General features: G+C 37.5%; 2 protein-coding genes across 3 annotated transcripts; both read right to left on the bottom strand.

Moving 5' to 3' along the window:
• Nucleotides 1–2: 2 nt before the first annotated feature.
• LOC106371541 lies at nucleotides 3–1,936 on the bottom strand. Of its 2 annotated transcripts, none has more exons than XM_013811628.3 (2): nucleotides 1,771–1,936; nucleotides 3–1,681 (listed from the first exon to the last, which is right to left on the bottom strand). In XM_013811628.3, the coding sequence occupies exon 2, from the start codon at nucleotides 1,666–1,668 to the stop codon at nucleotides 250–252; it is 1,419 nt and encodes a 472-aa protein (XP_013667082.1). In that variant the 5' UTR covers nucleotides 1,669–1,681; nucleotides 1,771–1,936; the 3' UTR covers nucleotides 3–249. The 2 variants fall into 2 exon arrangements, with proteins under 2 accessions (XP_013667082.1, XP_048593189.1); XM_048737232.1 differs by having other exon boundaries at nucleotides 3–1,700; nucleotides 1,771–1,895.
• A 9,398-nt stretch (nucleotides 1,937–11,334) lies between these two features.
• LOC125576085 lies at nucleotides 11,335–12,246 on the bottom strand. The gene has a single exon (XM_048735434.1). It carries the CDS (start codon nucleotides 12,244–12,246, stop codon nucleotides 11,335–11,337), a length of 912 nt encoding a protein of 303 aa, XP_048591391.1.
• Nucleotides 12,247–20,276: the final 8,030 nt, after the last annotated feature.

The raw sequence follows: 20,276 nt of genomic DNA, 5'->3' as shown, positions 1-20,276 counted from the left end.
TCTTTTGTAAATAGTTCACAGTTGATTTCTTAATAAGATTCTTTAAAATTCTTACAAATATTTTGTTTTTGAGAATTGAGCAGTAGAAATGCTTAGACTAGGGAAACAAAGCTTATGTAGTAAAAACTCTTCTGTCTAAGGAAAGAGTAAAGAGCATGTACAATAAAACTCGGCCTGCTCAGGCAAAGCGCTGACATTGAGAAAGAACACTTGAAAGAAAACGCACCGTCTCATCAGAGTTGGGCTCCCCTAAATGGCGTTGATGAGTTTGGTCCCTGTAGCAGGATCTTCATCTATGGCAACAACATCGCTGAACTTGTCAAAAAGCTGCTCCAACTGATCCACTCCCATCTTATTGTAATCCAGTGACCTCTTGTACCTTTGCTTGTATACCGCCTCAAAACAATCCATCCGCACGCGACAACCATAGCTAACCATAATGTCTTGCAGCTCCAACTTGAACTCTTCCAGGCTCCTCTCGCTCTGAGTCGAACCAGTATCCGAGAGTTCATCAGATGAGACTCCTCCTCCATTGGTAGTAATGCTGATATCTTTGTCTTTATTCTCTCTCCTCAGTAGAACCACAGGCGGAGGAGAAGGAGGAGAGACACGGCTCGGTCTGGAGCTCCGAAGATAAACAAACCTCTTGTTGCCTTTACCATCCACAGCAATCACATCACCCATCTTCTTGAAAAGATCCACAAGCTTAGGCGAACCATAATCCGCCACAAAAAGAGGTTTACTAAAATTCCTTTGATACTCAGAAGGAACACGCATGAGAGGCATACACCCACCCGAAAGCTCCAAAAGCTTCACTAGCTGTCCCTTCAAACCATTCAAATCTCCAGGCGCTACCCACATGGTGGACTCAAGGTGGCCAGGAGGAGGATAACATGACGGCATCATGCTGCTACTGCTACTACACTCATTCTGAAACTGAGAAACCATCAAGGAAGAAGCTTCTCTAGAGTTACCACTATAAAAACTCTGAGACACACCTCTATAAAGAATCGTCTCATCTTCATTCACCGCCCCATCAAGATTATTACTGCCACATCCCATCAGATAGGTCCCAACACGAGGCCTCGGCAACGGCACAAACCCTTCACCGTGAACAATGCTTTGCCAGTCCCAAACAAACTTACCAGCACTAGTCAAAGCCGGGTTCACGTACACGCCAGAAGGTATAATGACAACCACACTGTGCCCACGCTGGCCAAGCACGTGAAGAGCGGGAGCGAAATCAACATCTCCAGTGATGATAACGATAGTGGAAGGAGGAGGATGGTCAAGCACGAACAGGAACATGTCGAGGAGGATAGCTTTATCAGCTGCGTCTTTCCTGCCGTTGGGTACATCGACGAGTTTGACACCTGTCCTCTGACAGCCTTCCCTGACGCGGCGAGGGAAGGCGTTGAAGTCGCCGAAGGCTGAGAAGACGACCACCGAGCCGGAGACCACTGGGTGGAGCTGTATAGCGGTTCGGATGTTACTGGCGACGTCTTCGGGACGTACGTCGCTGGGGACGGGACAGTTTTCGATGTCCCAGAGGACTGCTAGAGGAGCTTCGCGTCTCTGTGTGGCGGCCATTAGGTTGAAATCGCTTGCAAAGGAATCAACGGAGACGATCGCTGTTTCTGATGGTGACATTGCTTTTTGTATCATCATCAATCGCTGGCTTCTATTAACAAACAAAAACACTTCGAGTATGGTTTTAGCTAGGGATTAGAGAAATTGAGATGAAGATTAAGCAGATCGAAAGCATAGTACCTGATGCACAGAGACGGATCTTGAAGATGAGAGAGAGATTTCACGATTCTGCAGAATCTTAAGGGAAAGATGATATTTCTTCTCCGGCGGAAAAAGGAAATTAAAATTGTTTTGGAGCTTTCACCGACTCTCTTTCTAAGTTTTCTCTTTCGTGGGCTTATGTAGTTCCTTAAAAGCCCATTTCCGCCATTTTCTATCTTCTTTGAAAACTTTTTTTTTTGTCAAAAAAAAAACATTTTCTTCTTTCAACCCATTTTCTTCTGACAATTTAACTATATAAAGTCGTCTTGGTTGGAATGTTATAGTTTAAAGATTCATGCTAAAGATCAATATCTAAAGACTCTACGTTTATTCTTTTAAACTTGAAACATTCAAACCCTTTTGGGCATGTTAACAAATTGAGTTAATATTAAAAGTTATAAAAACACTAAACAGTTTACATAAAGAGATCACTGAATCAGTCAACATGCGAAACAATACGCTCTTTAGTTACAATACCTATAAGAACATTCCCATAGAAATCAAAATAGTTTGAAGGTTTAATATGTTCTTTTTCAGCAACCTTGACACATTGTTATATTGACCCATCATCAAAACTACAAACATACAAAAAAGGAGAGTGAATTCATTCAAAATCATACCAAGTGTTTGGCCTCTATGGCATTAGCCTTAGGCCCTTAGCCTTTGTCTGTCTCATGCCATGCGTTTTTTGTAATGGTCCTCGATATACTTCTTAGTTGCAGCAAGTTCCTCCATTGTTGAACTCGAAATCAACCCTTCATTCTCCTCCACAGCCTCCGACATCGGAGATGGCGTCATATTCTCCACCATCTGCTCCTCGTAATCCTTTTTACAATTCTTCTTCTTTTTATCTCCAAAGAACCTAAAAAAAGAATGTTTCTTTTTGTCCTCCATTTGAAATTGATTCATTTTTGTCGTCGTTGATCCGTCAACGTTCCGCCGATATGTCATCTCCACTTTCATAGTCTTTTCTATTCAAAGGTGATTTAAATTTTCCGATGAATTTGTAATTTCGGGCCTACTCATGGTATTTTCAAACTTTAAACTTTGTAATTTTTATGGTTTGTTTGTTTTATTTATTATATTTTATGATTTAATTAAAATAAATGACTTTTATATGTACAACATGTTAAAACAGATTTTCAGTATAACTTGAAGTTAAATAATATTTATTTACCAAAATTAAAAAAATTACCTTGAAGATATGAACATGTAAATATAATACTACTCTCAAATTTAGTAATCCTATTAGTTTAAATAAATTATGTTCCTTTTTGTTTGTAATATATAATGACAAATAATCTCTTACATTTCTTTTATGTACACTTAAATTGTTTAAAAATAAAAACAGTTATATTTATTTCCAACTTATTTATATTATTACATTATGAAATTAATACAAAAATGATTTGAAATACATATATGGATGATGATGGGTTTATTCTTTGTTTAATAATTGTTTATATTGTGAAATTAATTGCACAAAATAGCATATTATCAAATTGAAAATTAATTTTTAATAAATGCCCCATATGGAGTGGATGAAACAAAGCATAACCTCCAAAAAAGTATAAAACGCACAACCAGTTTTCGTATACACATTCGATTACCAGATACACGTAATTCAATTATATTTGATATTTTTTTCTCTAAGATTGTATATACATATATATATATATATATATATATATATATATATATATATATATATATATATATATATATATATATATATATATTTTCTTCTTCTTGAATTGGACTTCCTGAGGAAATGAAAAAAAAATAACATCGTGAGAATTGGATCTTTTTTAGGTTTTGGCTTTAACTAAGCACAAAAAATATTTTGGAACCAAAAAACCTGATTATGATATGTTCAATGAATCAGTTATTGACCCGAACCGAATCTGAACCAAACTTTTTATATTCCCGAATATGGCTGAAATTCATAAACCTGAAAACCTGATTAAACGCGAACCAAAACCCGATTGAACCCAAACCAAAACCTGATTGGTTTCCCGAATACCCACCTTAGGTTCTAGTGTGCTGAGATGGCTCATATAAAGTCTAGTAATACATAAATGGTATCATAAGCAAAAGTATGTTTTAATTAATAAATTATCCTGTAGATAATCTTTTATTTTCATTTTTTAAAATATCATAAAATAAAATACTCAAGAAACTTCAATGTAAATTGGGCTTTGTGCAAATAGACTTCAACATAAAACGAATGTTAGGCTGGCTCGGGAAGAGGACTGGCCAACATAAATCTGTAACATTAACAACGGTTCCACAACATGCTTTCTTGAGCCCACTGAATCCGAAATGAAAATGAAAAAATTCGTGTAGAGGTTGGCGGACTTTATTCTTATTTTTCCTACTAACTCTAAGGCCAATATAAATCTGTAACATTAACAATTAATTTTCTTTTTCTTTTAATTACAGAAATGTCAGTAAATACTAAACTACCCTTCACAACATGCTTTTCGCCGCATCCACTTCAACATAACTTACTGAGTCAGGATTCTTCAACTTAAGCATGTACATATAGGAAAGTATCATTAAAAAACTCTCTTCCAGATTACCTCGGAATTCATTAGCAGCCATCCTTTTTCCTCTCCATGTTGTGGCATATGACACATCAACACCAACCTTGTGGGTAACCATACTGATCAGATCATTTGGTGTTGTTGTGTCATATCTACGAGATATTCTTCATTCAAAACAAATGCGACAACCTGTGGTTTGCCTCTCCTTCTATTTCTAAGGGTACTTGTAGTAAGTTCTAACCGTCCAAAGATTTGAATTCTTAAGTTTTGCTACACGCAAATACCACTTGTAACCTTCTTTGGCTCCTCAACATTTTGCCACAAATCTCACAATATCAAACTTAGTTGTTTCGTACTCAAAACCATTCTTATGTGCACCCCTTTGAACTAGAACTTGCATGACTACCTTAGTTCTGAATTCTTGACCCTTAACCAAATCGAGTCCATCATAACATTCTTCTTCTACTGCTGCCGTGGCTTCAACTACTGCTCTTGCAGCTTCAACTCCTGCTCTTGCTTCTGTTCCTTCATACCCATGTTCTGAATTCTCATGCATCTCAATGTCTTCATGTTGTTCGGCTGTTTAAAGCGTGACCACGCCATCCATCTCATGATCCTGATCAGTTTCATCTTCCTCGGTCCCATCAGAAAGAACAACATAGCTATCATCAGTTTCATCATCATCTCCATCATAAAGACCAACATAACTATCATCAGTTTCATCATCATCTCCTGAAAGTGACATACCACCATATGTATCATCCATGTCGCTGTTGATCTCCACATGTAAAACACTTCTACATTTATCATGATTTACTTGCATGAGATAACCCAAAACGTCTTCATCACACCAAATATATGATGGCTTGTTCGAATACAATACCATTGGAAAGTAACTAATCTTCACCATCCCATCTCCATTTGCCTTAATCTTTCTGCATATACACTCAACCAATTCAGAAGACATAATCTCTTCCACAGTTGTCTTCATCACTAGAGTGTGAATTTCATCTTCTCCCGAGATCCATCTTCTCTCACCCCCATCTTTGATGCAACTTCCTTTGTAATCAAAACATATGATTGTAGTAGGAGAGGCCATGATTACATGAAACAAAAATTATGATAGTTAACCGTTTAAAGAATCTAAGTTGTCCAAGATCTTTGGTACATACTCTATTTAGTAATATAAGTAATACAAGTAATACACGTATTACCTTAGTAGTACTAGTAATTCCAGTAGTTTCTATAAATTTTCACTTTTGTTGATTTTAACCCTTTTAACTGACCAAGAGGGTATTATACAATCCACCATATCGTCTACCAATATTGTAATGTATTATTTTTCTTTAAAACTGTGAAAAATTAGCAGAAGTATACAAAATAGTCCTTAAACATCATTTTCATATCAATATACCTAAAACTTTAATTTTTCATCGGTTTAAGTCTGTTTAATCAACAAATAACGTGTTATAAAACCACATTATCTTCTAACACCATTTTTATGTTTTTTTTTCTATCAAAATCGTGTTAAAAAAAAAGAGAATCTTCTTCAAATTTTATTTTCATCTTTCTTTGAAAACTTTCACGATTTTTACAGCTAAGTTTTTATTTTTTTATTACTCATAACCCCTGTTCGGAACTATGCTAGGCGCTAGTCGGGGGATAGTTCCGGGCCTAGCCAGTTATCAAAAAATCGGGAGTAAGTGGGGTATACACGGGGATAAGTTTTTATAATTTTTACTAATAAATATACATATATATGTATTAACACATGTGAACATTGGACGTAGAAATGTCATAGTCCAGTGGCATGTCATGCGTTTGTTGAAATACATGATGAGGGTTTGATACACATCTGTTGCAATTTTTTACTAGTTTTAACAAGCACGAGTTATTATAAAAAAATTTAAAAATAACTTGCATTTGTCCCACATCGGCTAACTAAGGAAAAGAGGAGTCTTCAGCTCTCCTATAAATACACAGGTAAGGTTTCAACTTATAACCAGACGAATGAGCTTGTTTATTGGGCTCAAAATTTGTTAACATAGTAATATTTTCTATTAAAATCGGCTTTTAGGCGGCGATTAGTTGGTTATTTAAGCGATTAATTGGGTTTTGTACAAATCCGATTAATTATACCGGTTGGTCGAAATCGGGGCGGTTCACAACCGTCGAACGCCTAAGTGGATGCCTACTCGGCTAGGCGGCCGCGTATTTGAACATGGCTCATAACACATAGAACATAAGTAGTATATTGTTATGAAAATTTCATGAAAAAAACGTACCAATTTTCGTCAAAAAAACCTTAAAAAATCGCCAATGGAGCTTTAAGGGGAAAAAGCATTCGCAAGTGGTTGGAAAAAATAGAGCAAGATGTGAGAAAAAGGAACAAGATGAACAGCTGTGGGAAGGAAAGAGGTAGATGGGGTGTGGGGTCGCCTGTTAGGTGTCCTAGAAATTATTGGACGTAGAAATGTCATAGTCCAGTGGCATTTCATGCGTTTGTCAAAATACATGTTGATTGTTCGATACACGTCTGTTCCAATTTTTTACTAGTTTTAACAAGCGCGGGTTATTAAAAAAAACTTAAAAATAACTTGCATTTGTCCCTCATTGGCTAACTAAGGAAAAGAGGAGTCTTCAGCTCTCCTATAAATACACAAATAAGGTTTCAACTTATAACCAGACGAATGGGCTTGATTATTGGGCTCAAAATTTGTCAACATAGTAATATTGTCTATTAAAATCGGCTTTTAGGCGGCAATTAGTTGGTTATTTAAGCGATTAATTGGGTTTTGTACAAATCCGATTAATTATACCTATTGGTCGAAATCGGGGCGGTTCACAACCGTCGAACGCCTAGGCGGACGCCTATTCGGCTAGGTGGTCGGGTTTTTGAACAGAGCTCATAACACATAGAACATAAGTAGTATATTGTTATAAAAATTTCATGAAAAACGTACCAATTTTCGTCAAAAAAACTTTCAAAAAACGCCAATGGAGCTTGAAGAGGAAGAAGCATTCGCAGATGGTTGGAAAAAATGGAGCAAGATGTGAGAAAAGGAAACAAGATGGACAGCTGTGGGAAGGAGAGAGGTAGATGAGGTGTGGGGTCGCATGTTAGGTGTCCAATAAATTATGGACTTTATGTGGGATGAGGGATCCACTTTTTAATTATAACATTAGAAATAAGGCATGGGGTCCGCGGGAAAAAGATAATAATATAATAGTTGAAGGTAATAAGAAGAGAGGAAATATGATAGGGTAGTTAGAAAAGGAGTGGGGTAATGAGAATACACAATTTCCAAGTGGATCAATATAGATTACTTTCCGAGGTTGGCGGCATCCTTCTGTAATGTTCCTAAATGCGTTTTGACACCCTTGAGGATATGCCGGCTGAGCATTTGGATATGACAAAGTCTTTGCGAAAACAAGAACCATAATCAAAAAAGCAGTTTCATCATCTTAGATTCCTTTTGATTAAGCAATCAGAAATCAACAGAATTTAGTTGATAGTGCTTGTGTGTCGATGATGATGATGATGATGATGATAGAGCCAATTTATACTTGTTTTATACAATCTTTTTTAATGGAATGTCTAGATATGGGTTTAGCCAAATAGGTATCCTTTTTATTTGTAGATTGAGTACATTTGACTTGTTTATGTATAAATAAATATGACCACGTTAGAGTTATTATTCATCTTACCCAGCCACTTAATAGTATTCTTTCCTTATTCATCTTTTTGACCAGACGATATAATAGAAAAAAAAATGACTTTTTAATCCTAAACCTTTAAAAATAAATAAAAAAAATTTTGAACTCCAAAACAAGCCATTTAATTCTTGAACTCTTAGTCAAAAAAGAAAAAATCTTGAACAATCGTTGACTAAACCTTTTTAATACTCTAATTAATCTTCCATTAATTTGTTTGACAGAAGTTAAGTTATTAAACAATGTTCTTTTGATAAAACGAAAAAATCTAATCTAAACACGAGCAGTTCCAATTTATCTTTCTTAAATCCCTAACTTTCATCTCTCTCATCACAAACATCTCTCAAGATCATTACCAAACATTACCAAACAATCAGCACAAACCATCTTAAAATTCATTACCATAGCTAGCCGTGGATATTCAGTTCTCGGTTCAGTTCAATTTGGTTCTAGAAGTTTAGGATATGTTAGGTTATTTAGAAAGTTCATTTCGGTTTTGGTTCGGTTATTTTGGTTTTTGGTTCAGTTCGGATAACAAAGTCAGAACATGCTTATATCCGAAGTGATATCAGATCCCATTCGGTTCTGGTTCGGTTCTAATTTTTGGTTAATTTGGGTTTAAAAAAAAAAGATCCGGGGTTTTCACACTAAATATCTTTTCTTTTTGGGTTTTCAGATAAAAAAATTGTATAATTCAGATAATTTAAGTATTTTGGATAAAAGGTATTGTATTAATTCATTTTGGGTATTTCGACTTGTAAATATTATGTTTATATTATTTAAAATTAAATTTAGTTAATATTTACAAATATATAAATTATAATATAAATATTCGGGTACCCATTCGGTTCTCGGTTTGATCCCGAGTTTTGGTTCTAGAGATATAGTATCCACTAGTATAATTGTTAGGATCTAAATCTAAACCCAACCTCGTGTTTCGGTTTGGTTCTTCGTTTTTGGATAAATATCAAAATACAATTCCATGTAATGAAGTAAATGGTACTCAAATTCTAGATCATTTCCTTTGTAAAAGACAGTGTCGAAAACAAGTTTGCTTAATTTTGGTTATGTGGATCTGTCGATGCAATAGGTGTTATTGATTTTGATATCTTATAACACATCCAATAGCTATTTATCCCTTTATTTTTGAGGAGTTTTTCGTTACAATATATTCTTATATTTTCAAATTTTGAAAGGGTGAATAAACACTCTAAAATTTAAAAGTGCACAATTCTGTAACACCCGTATTTTCCAAAATAAAATAAATAAATATAAAGTCCGAAATCTCCATTTATTACTTCTCTAAAGTCAACTCCAAAGTCGTAAATCCAGATAATATAATAAAACCTGAAAATATCGATAAATCATAAAAACCGCAAGTCTGAAAATTTAAGAGATAAAACTTCCAAAGCACCAATCCGATAGTAATCACTCCTGCTCGTCGGTCTCACCTGAAAGGGGGAAGAAAGAGGGGTGAGTAACAGGGGAGTTACTCCGTGAGGTATGGGATGCTAAACCACAAACCACTGACTCAGTACATAGCACTACGACTATGTAGGCCTAGCTCTAGCATGAAACAAACACAGTGTCTAATACACCACATAAAACATCAAATGCGCTGATAGTGCATAACTAGATCACACACCCCGCATTCTCCTTATACGGATATAAATATATAACTCTATGCGCCGCTAGTACAAGAGTCCATCCTTGTACCCCGCAATCACCTATGCGCCGCTAGTACAAACGTCTTTGTACCCCGCAATCCCTCATACAATGCGCCGCTAGCATAGACGTCCATATGCCCCGCAATCTCCATACAATGCGCCGCTAACACAAACGTCTCTGTGTCCCGCAATCTCTACACAATGCGCCGTTAGCACAACATCTTTGTGCCCCGCAATCTCATAACAGACTTATGTATATACATATATAAATAACAGTTCTTAATTCATTCAATTCAATCAACTGTTGAATCCTCTATTATCCTATTTCCGGTTTAACAATCAATAGTAGTAATAAACAAACAAGACTCTCAAACAGACTCAATTCACAGAGACGGATCATGTTTCGAAACTAAACTTTCCATAATAGTAGTACTAAACTAGCTCGGGATTTAATGGGATAGCCCTCACCTTAGCCACAGGCTGAAATGAACAACGAAAGATGCGGTCAGCTGAGGTCAACTGCAACACGAGAATCAACGACTTAAGCTCAGCTTCTCTGGAAATAAGTTTCCTAAAATGGAAACTTTCCTAAAATGAAACATCTCCTAAAATAGAAACTTTCCTAAAATAGAAACTTTCCTAAAATGGCAACTTTCCTAAAATAGAAACTTTCCTAATATAACTTATTTCCTAAATTAGAAACTTTCCTAAAATATTCCTATAACTAGAAATAAGGAGGCAACAAACTTACTAGAAAAACCAGCCAGAAGCTCGTCTAGAAATCCCACCTGAAGCTCGCCCAGAAATCTCGCCGGAAGCTCACCCGGAAATCTCACCAGAAAATTCACTAGCGACTGGTCGTCGAATAATTCAACAACAACTCGTCACACGCAAAGAAATACTTTGACTTGATGAGAATAAAAAGAAAGGGTGGAGTTTCTTATATAGGAGAAGGGAAAGGAGGTAGATTTTCTAAACTTCCAATGTGGGACAAAATAAAAAGAGAGAATTGGGCTTTAATTTTAATAAAACCACAAAGGCTCCACCAAAACAAAATTAGGGTCGTTACAATTATCCCCCCCTTAATCGGAATTCGTCCCGAATTCAAGGGAGAGAAGAACGAGATGAAAACAGAGGAAAAGAACAGAAACTTGATCTTAAAAACACAAGATAACCACATAGAACAACATGCACACACATACACCGTAAACTACCAAGGTGAAAGATACATACCATCAATCGGCTCAACCCTCGTTGCCTCCTGCAGAAAATCCTCATGGGGCGATGGTCGGACGCTTAGCCGGCGGGGGAAGTGTAGTATGTTCCCTCGTTGGGCACTCTCTGAAATAATGACCTGTCTGACCACAATTAAAGCAACTACCAGGTCCCGCTGCTGGAGCTGCAATCTTCCCAGTACCCTGAACTTCGGCTGGTCTACTCCGACAATACTTGGACACGTGCCCCATCCTACCACAAGTAAAACACTGGACGCACTATCCAAAATGGTGGCGATGGCACTTGTCGCAACTAGGTGCTCCTAACTGTTCCCATGTTCTCTTTTGTTGCTCTGAACTCCTTCCCGACTTAGGTTGAGATTCTTTGGAAAATTTCTGCTCCTAAGCAATACATGCCTCTTGCACAGCAGCCTTCTCTACCAGATCCTCCAAACTGGTGTAAGTAACCATACTGCACCTGCCACGGAGATCGACTCGCATACCATCTAAGAACCTCCTGATCAAGTCCTCTGCATCAAAATGGTTACCAGCAAACAAGCGGAGCTGGCAAAACTCTCGCTCGTACTCCCTGACACTCCTAGTACCCTGCCTCAGATGCTCAAAAGCATTCCTCTTCTGGTGCAACGCTTCTCTGGGAAAGTACTTCTTGTCGAATGCAATGAGGAAATCCTCATAAGTCATGTCGCCATCACGCATCGATCGCACTCCATCCCACCATACTAATGCATCTCCACGCAGATACAACTCTGCGATATTAAGACAAAGGCGCAACGGACAATTGATGGTCTGCAGACACGAAGCCAGCCTATGCTTCCACTTATAGGCCACTCCAGGGTCTACTGTTCCCTCAAAAGTCTCCAAATCCACAGTTTTCATCTGTCTCATTACCCGCATAAGCGTCTCATCAACCTCAGGAACCTGCCCTGGAAGAATGGGTGGCACAACCTCAGGAACTTGCCCTGGAAGAACGGGTGGCACTGGTGGTGGAACCTGGAAAATCCCTGGAACATGCTGGATAGGGGGTTGCTGCTGTCCCTGAACCTGAACTGGTGGAACTTGCTGACCCTGCTGAGCTGCAGCCATCTGCCTAACCACTTCCTGTGCAACTACTCTAGCAGCCTCCTGGACAGCTTGCTGAACTGCCTCCTGTGCTGCCTGTCTGGCAGCATCCTGCACCATCTGCCTAAGGGCATCCTGATCAATCGGTGGAACTGGTAGCGGCACATGCTCATCTGCACCCTCTCGAGAAGCACTAGCGGCCTGAGTGCGAATAACTCTCTTACGTGGCGGCATCTGAAAGAAACAGCAATTCAATTAACTTCTGTCAAAACCGAATACTAACGATTCAAGACATAATGCCAAGCAAAAAGGTGCTATTTACTTTTTTTTTTTTTTTTTTTTTTAAATCCCCATATTCCCATAAATATTTTAAAAATCGTCTAAAACCGATTAAAAACCGAGTCCCCACAAATCGCCATCCCGGGTCAGAGCCGGGACGGAACCCCGCTCTGATACCAATTGTAACGCCCAGACCCGCCCACGGCTAATGGGCCACCCACGCCCGCTCTCTCGGCCCGTGGGCCCCATCCCGTCTGACGGTCGGTCCGTTAATTTTTCAAGAGCTCGAAATCATTGTTTACTGACCCTGCAATCACCACCCGACCTTTTTCCCATGCTTTGGCCTCACTTGCATGCTATCGCGAATCACTTCCCGATAGGTCACCCATCCTTCCACTACTCCAACTCAAGCACGCTTAACTCTGGAGTTCTTTCAGGATGTGCTCCGGAAAAGGTAAGTCAACTTTGGTGACATAGGTAGCCAAATCAATTCTCTTAAGCCTTTTTTCACATATCACAACTCGGGATGTTACAATTCACCCCCTCTCAAAGAACGCAACGTCCTCGTTGCGCCCCCGACAGGTCTCAAGACGCCTCTCAGGTCGGAACTGAGATGGCTAACCAGCTCTGATACCACTTGTAACGCCCGTATTTTCCAAAATAAAATAAATAAATATAAAGTCCGAAATCTCCATTTATTACTTCTCTAAAGTCAACTCCAAAGTCGTAAATCCAGATAATATAATAAAACCTGAAAATATCGATAAATCATAAAAACCGCAAGTCTGAAAATTTAAGAGATAAAACTTCCAAAGCACCAATCCGATAGTAATCACTCCTGCTCGTCGGTCTCACCTGAAAGGGGGAAGAAAGAGGGGTGAGTAACAGGGGAGTTACTCCGTGAGGTATGGGATGCTAAACCACAAACCACTGACTCAGTACATAGCACTACGACTATGTAGGCCTAGCTCTAGCATGAAACAAACACAGTGTCTAATACACCACATAAAACATCAAATGCGCTGATAGTGCATAACTAGATCACACACCCCGCATTCTCCTTATACGGATATAAATATATAACTCTATGCGCCGCTAGTACAAGAGTCCATCCTTGTACCCCGCAATCACCTATGCGCCGCTAGTACAAACGTCTTTGTACCCCGCAATCCCTCATACAATGCGCCGCTAGCATAGACGTCCATATGCCCCGCAATCTCCATACAATGCGCCGCTAACACAAACGTCTCTGTGTCCCGCAATCTCTACACAATGCGCCGTTAGCACAACATCTTTGTGCCCCGCAATCTCATAACAGACTTATGTATATACATATATAAATAACAGTTCTTAATTCATTCAATTCAATCAACTGTTGAATCCTCTATTATCCTATTTCCGGTTTAACAATCAATAGTAGTAATAAACAAACAAGACTCTCAAACAGACTCAATTCACAGAGACGGATCATGTTTCGAAACTAAACTTTCCATAATAGTAGTACTAAACTAGCTCGGGATTTAATGGGATAGCCCTCACCTTAGCCACAGGCTGAAATGAACAACGAAAGATGCGGTCAGCTGAGGTCAACTGCAACACGAGAATCAACGACTTAAGCTCAGCTTCTCTGGAAATAAGTTTCCTAAAATGGAAACTTTCCTAAAATGAAACATCTCCTAAAATAGAAACTTTCCTAAAATAGAAACTTTCCTAAAATGGCAACTTTCCTAAAATAGAAACTTTCCTAATATAACTTATTTCCTAAATTAGAAACTTTCCTAAAATATTCCTATAACTAGAAATAAGGAGGCAACAAACTTACTAGAAAAACCAGCCAGAAGCTCGTCTAGAAATCCCACCTGAAGCTCGCCCAGAAATCTCGCCGGAAGCTCACCCGGAAATCTCACCAGAAAATTCACTAGCGACTGGTCGTCGAATAATTCAACAACAACTCGTCACACGCAAAGAAATACTTTGACTTGATGAGAATAAAAAGAAAGGGTGGAGTTTCTTATATAGGAGAAGGGAAAGGAGGTAGATTTTCTAAACTTCCAATGTGGGACAAAATAAAAAGAGAGAATTGGACTTTAATTTTAATAAAACCACAAAGGCTCCACCAAAACAAAATTAGGGTCGTTACAAATTCATTCTACCATTTTTCAGTTTAGGGCCCGACTGGTGTAACCGCAGTTGTTGCGGTTGTGGGAGTTTGCGGATGCGGATGGTTGCGGTTTTGAGCGGTTTTAAGAGATTTGTACGACTGGTACTATGGTCAGAAATTAGTGCGTTTGCGGGATACTTATGACTGGTAAACTATAAATACAACAGCAGTTAAATAATAACTTAACAATATTTACATTTTATATAATTATAAAATATTAAACAACATAATATTATAATAAAAATAAAAATTATATTTTTAAATTTAAAAAATTATAGAAAATATTTTAATTTAAAAAATTTAGAATATAAATTAAAATATAATAGATATATTTTAGTATTTCTATTACTTTAATTTTTTTTTGTATTTATATTGTTTTAAAAAATAAATTTATTTTACCCTCCCGCAACCGCAAACGCTAGCTGGAACCAGTTGTTGAATTTAAGAGGTTTAGAGCTGTTTGAAGCGGTTTATAGCTGTTTGAAGAGGTTTAGAGCTTGTTTGAAGCGGTTTGAGTGATTGTTGCAAAACGTAAACAACCGTAAAAGCTGCATTGCGGATGGTATGGAAAAACCAGTCATGCCCTTAGTCTTAACAATTATATATATTAAACAATCCCATGAATTTATATCACATTTCAGTACTTCTCGTTACATTTTCTACTTTAATATAAATATTTTATTAACCGCTTGTACTATTTATACTACATTTCAATATTTATTATTACATTTTTCAAAATATATCATTTTAATATTTCTCATATAGTATTTATTTGTGAAACTTTATTGACCATTTCTAATCAACACAATAATATCTTCTCCAGAGCATGACACATCAGATTTTAAAATGCCTGGCGGATTGAGTGAAAAAACTACGAAATCCAATCAAAACATTTTGGATTTATTTCTCCTTGTTTACCTCAGACAATAAAAACAATTTTGGAGATGAAGCAAGAGTCTGAGGTAAACAAGGAGATGCAATAAAGACACATCAGATGCCTGACAGATTGACTAAAATGATTTATTTCTCTAGAGCATGACACATCAGATGCCTGATGGATTGACTGAAAAAACTACGAAATCCAATTAAAACATTTTGGAGATGAAGCAAGAATCTGAGGTAAACAAGGAGATGCAATAAAGAAAGAGACGGTTGTACCCCCGAGAACAAAACGTAAAGATAAATTAGGTTTGGTTTAGACACTTGGGTGACAAACTTTTTTTCTTTTTCTTCTAGTTTTTTTTTTTTAAATCGGTTAACTGTTTCTCTGAACTGATCCTTACTATTTTGAAAAACGAAAAGAATGGCACTTTAAAATAATAACTGAAAACTGAATTCAATTTTATATGTGATTGGTTTTGTGTACTTAGCTGAGTAATGAAAGCTGCGTTTGCGGGTGGTATCGGGGAAACCATTCATGCCCTTAATCTCTCATTTTAAAGCCGAACCACATTCAAAATGAAAGTGCTTGTTAGAGATTTCCATAGTAGACTTGAAAATTCAAACTAAATCAAATATTATTAATTTTATGATAAAATTATATAAAATTGGTCCTAGAATTTATAAATCCCAATTTAAACCATGTTTTAAACATATATTAATCAGGAAAAATATAGGGTTAATAGAGATATTAAAATTATCAAATAACATCACTGTTATTTAACTAATTCAACCTTATTTTATGGTTTTCCAATATGTAAGTGTGTCTATTAACAAACAAATTTTTCTCTCTCTCTTATCCTTTCTCTCTCTACATCCTCTCTCTTAATCGTGTGGTCTCCCTTGCTCCGGCGTCCGGCAAGCGCGTGAGCGCCACCGCCGGTGCCGGAAGCTCTCTTCTCTTTATCTTTCGGTTTTATATTTGCTCTCCATCCATTCTCTTGTCTCCTTTTCGATATGCCTCAGAAATTAGGATAGGTTTCATTCATATGGCATCAGCTCCGCTCGTGAGGGGTTCGCTTCCGGTGACGTTTCCTCTTCCTCTGGTCTCTGGGTGAGTTTGCGGCAGCAGTTTATGGTGGGTGTAGTCGGTTTTTAGAGTTCAAGGAGTGGATCTGTGATTTTTGCATTTCAGATCTGGCTCTTGGTTCTCGTTGCTCCTTGCAAGAGAGATTTGAGCGGCTCTGTCAAGCTCCTGTCTTGGTGGTGTTATTTGGCAGCGGTGGCGGGGGGCATCAACAAGTTATTAATAATGTCAAGGACTCAAATATAAATAAAAAATTCTCTTAAATTTTTGAGGGTGACTGTTGGAACAACACACTCTTAGGGTCTGACTGGTTCAAATGCAGCGGTTGTGGTTGCGGGAATTTGCGGATACGGGTGATTGCTGTTTCTAGCGGTTATAAGAGATTTGTACGACTGGTTCTGCGGTTAGAATTTGGTGCGTTTGCGGGATACTGGTTAACTACCAAATACAGCAGCGGTTAAATAATAAATTAACAATATTTACATTTTCTATACTTATAAAAATATCAAAAATCATAATATGATGATAAATATGAAAATTATATTTAGAAAGTTATAGTTTTAAATTTTAAAATTATAGAAAATATTTTTTGTTTTAAAATTTTATAATATTAATTAAAATATAATAGATATATTTTAGTATTTTTATCATTCCAATTTAAAATTTTTATTGAATATTTTAATTTTTGTATTTATATGATTTTTAAACAAAAGAAAAAAAATTATCCTCCCGCAAATGCTTGCTGGAACCAGCTTTTCATTTTAAGAGGTTCAGAGCGGTTTGAAGCGATTTGTAGCGGTTTGTATGATTGTTTCGAAACGCTGCAACCGTTACTAACCGCAAAAGCTGCGTTTGCGGGTGGTAGCGGGGAAACCATTCATGCCCTTAATCTCTCATTTTAAAGCCGAACCACATTCAAAATGAAAGTGCTTGTTAGAGATTTCCATAGTAGACTTGAAAATTCAAACTAAATCAAATATTATTAATTTTATGATAAAATTATATAAAATTGGTCCTAGAATTTATAAATCCCAATTTAAACCATGTTTTAAACATATATTAATCAGGAAAAATATAGGGGTAATAGAGATATTAAAATTATCAAATAACATCACTGTTATTTAACTAATTCAACCTTATTTTATGGTTTTCCAATATGTAAGTGTGTCTATTAACAAACAAAATTTTCTCTCTCTCTTATCCTTTCTCTCTCTATATCCTCTCTCTCAATCATGTGGTCTCACTTGCTCCGGCGTCCGGTAAGCGCGTGAGCGCCACCACCGGTGCCGGAAGCTCTCTTCTCTTTATCTTTCGGTTTTATATTTGCTATCCATCCATTCTCTTGTCTCCTTTTCGATATGCCTCAGAAATTAGGATAGGTTTCGTTCATACGGCATCAGCTCCGCTCGTGAGGGGTTCGCTTCCGGTGACGTTTCCTCTTTCTCTGGTCTCTGGGTGAGTTTGCGGCAGCAGTTTATGGTGGGTGTAGTCGGTTTTTAGAGTTCAGGGAGTGGATCTGTGATTGCGGCAGGGGGCATCAGCTAGTTATTAATAATGTCGAGGACTCGAATATAAATAAAAAATTCTCTTAAATTTTTGAGGGTGACTGTTGGAACAACACACTCTTAGGGCCTGACTGGTTCAAATGCAACGGTTGTGGTTGCGGGAATTTGCGGATGCGGGTGATTGCGGTTTCTAGCGGTTATAAGAGATTTGTACGACTGGTTCTGCGGTTAGAATTTGGTGCGTTTGCGGGATACTGGTTAACTACCAAATATAACAGCGGTTAAATAATAAATTAACAATATTTACATTTTCTATACTTATAAAAATATCAAAAATCATAATATTATAATAAATATGAAAATTATATTTAGAAAGTTATAGTTTTAAATTTTAAAATTATAGAAAATATTTTTTGTTTTAAAATTTTATAATATTAATTAAAATATAATAGATATATTTTAGTATTTTTATCATTCCAATTTAAAATTTTTATTCAATATTTAATTTTTGTATTTATATGATTTTTAAACAAAAGAAAAAAAATTGTCCTCCCGCAAACGCTTGCTGGAACCAGCTTTTCATTTTAAGAGGTTCAGAGCGGTTTGAAGCGATTTGTAGCGGTTTGTATGATTGTTTCGAAACGCTGCAACCGTTACCAACCGCCAAAGCTGCGTTTGCGGGTGGTAGCGGGGAAACCATTCATGTCCTTAATCTCTCATTTTAAAGCCGAACCACATTCAAAATGAAAGTGCTTGTTAGAGATTTCCATAGTAGACTTGAAAATTCAAACTAAATCAAATATTATTAATTTTATGATAAAATTATATAAAATTGGTCCTAGAATTTATAAATCCCAATTTAAACCATGTTTTAAACATATATTAATCAAGAAAAATATAGGGGTAATAGAGATATTAAAATTATCAAATAACATCATTGTTATTTAACTAATTCAACCTTATTTTATGGTTTTCCAATATGTAAGTGTGTCTATTAACAAACAAATTTTTTCTCTCTCTTATCCTTTCTCTCTCTACATCCTCTCTCTCAATCGTGTGGTCTCCCTTGCTCCGGCGTCCGGCAAGCGCGTGAGCGCCACCGCCGGTGCCGGAAGCTCTCTTCTCTTTATCTTTCGGTTTTATATTTGCTCTCCATCCATTCTCTTGTCTCCTTTTCGATATGCCTCAGAAATTAGGATAGGTTTCGTTCATACGGCATCAGCTCCGCTCGTGAGGGGTTCGCTTCCGGTGACGTTTCCTCTTCCTCTGGTCTCTGGGTGAGTTTGCGGCAGCAGTTTATGGTGGGTGTAGTCGGTTTTTAGAGTTCAAGGAGTGGATCTGTGATTTTTGCATTTCAGATCTGGCTCTTGGTTCTCGTCGCTCCTTGCAAGAGAGATCTGCGCGGCTCTGTCAAGCTCCTGTCTTGGTGGTGTTATTTGGCAGCGGCGGTGGTTTTTGAGGTTCTCTTCGGTGTCGTGGAGGTCCAATCTCTTCCCAATGCTGTCGAGTGAGCTCCGGAGGCTTCCACTTCCTCGGAGGCAAGTCTTGGATCAAGTTACGCAGGTGGAGATGGTGACTCGGTCCTGTTTCCGACTTGTGAGATTACGGTGGTGTTCTTGAAAGGTGTCGTCTATGGCTCCTTGATGTTTGCTCGACGTCTCTCATCACTACAAATCTGTTCTACTTGGTCATGTTCTGTTACCTTCGGTTAACGGCGACGGCCCTCTTTATCAAAGTTGTTCTCAGTGTTCCCTTGTTCTGTCTCTGTTTGACACCGGAGACTACTTACGATTCACAGAAGACTGTTTTTTGGTTCTCGATTAACAGCAAATGTCTTTGCGATTTGTGTCATAATCGCTTGGTGTCATCATTTGGCTTGTCTCACTTCCCAGTACCATGAATGCTCTTTGATCATCTGTGGTAGTGTAGATTAGCTATTATGTGCAGGTTTGAGAGTTCTTCCAGGCTGTGTGTAATGGCGAGCTATTGTTCTATTGGTTTTCCCGGAGAGTGGTATAGCAGGGGCTCCGACAGCTCTCCTTAGGTATGTCTGTCCTCGTTCCTTCTCTCCCTTGTATGTATTGCGCATCATGGACAAAGAAGAATGCAAACATGTTAAGATCACTGATTACCAGCTACTTCTGGCGACGTCTCAGGGACTTCGGCATCCGAGAGGTAAAATCCACTTCCTCGGGGTTAACGTCAAGAGAAGAAAACAGTCATTGGTAGTTTAGTGATTACTAAGCTATTTAGCAGAACACGTCGGTTAAGTGGTAGTGCGAAACTAGGTTAACAAACGTATTGATCTAGACCATTTTGTTCGAGTCCGGTTTGTATTTCGACTTTGATGCCC

Source organism: Brassica napus, chromosome A7 (assembly GCF_020379485.1).
Source record: "Brassica napus cultivar Da-Ae chromosome A7, Da-Ae, whole genome shotgun sequence".
Taxonomy (NCBI): domain Eukaryota; kingdom Viridiplantae; phylum Streptophyta; class Magnoliopsida; order Brassicales; family Brassicaceae; genus Brassica; species Brassica napus.
This window is presented reverse-complemented; position numbering and strand designations above follow the sequence as displayed.

Bases quoted from the DNA above. Each gene is read 5' to 3' on its own strand.
- LOC106371541 (XM_013811628.3), bottom strand. From the start codon at position 1,668: ATGATGATACAAAAAGCAATGTCACCATCAGAAACAGCGATCGTCTCC.
- LOC125576085 (XM_048735434.1), bottom strand. From the start codon at position 12,246: ATGCCGCCACGTAAGAGAGTTATTCGCACTCAGGCCGCTAGTGCTTCT.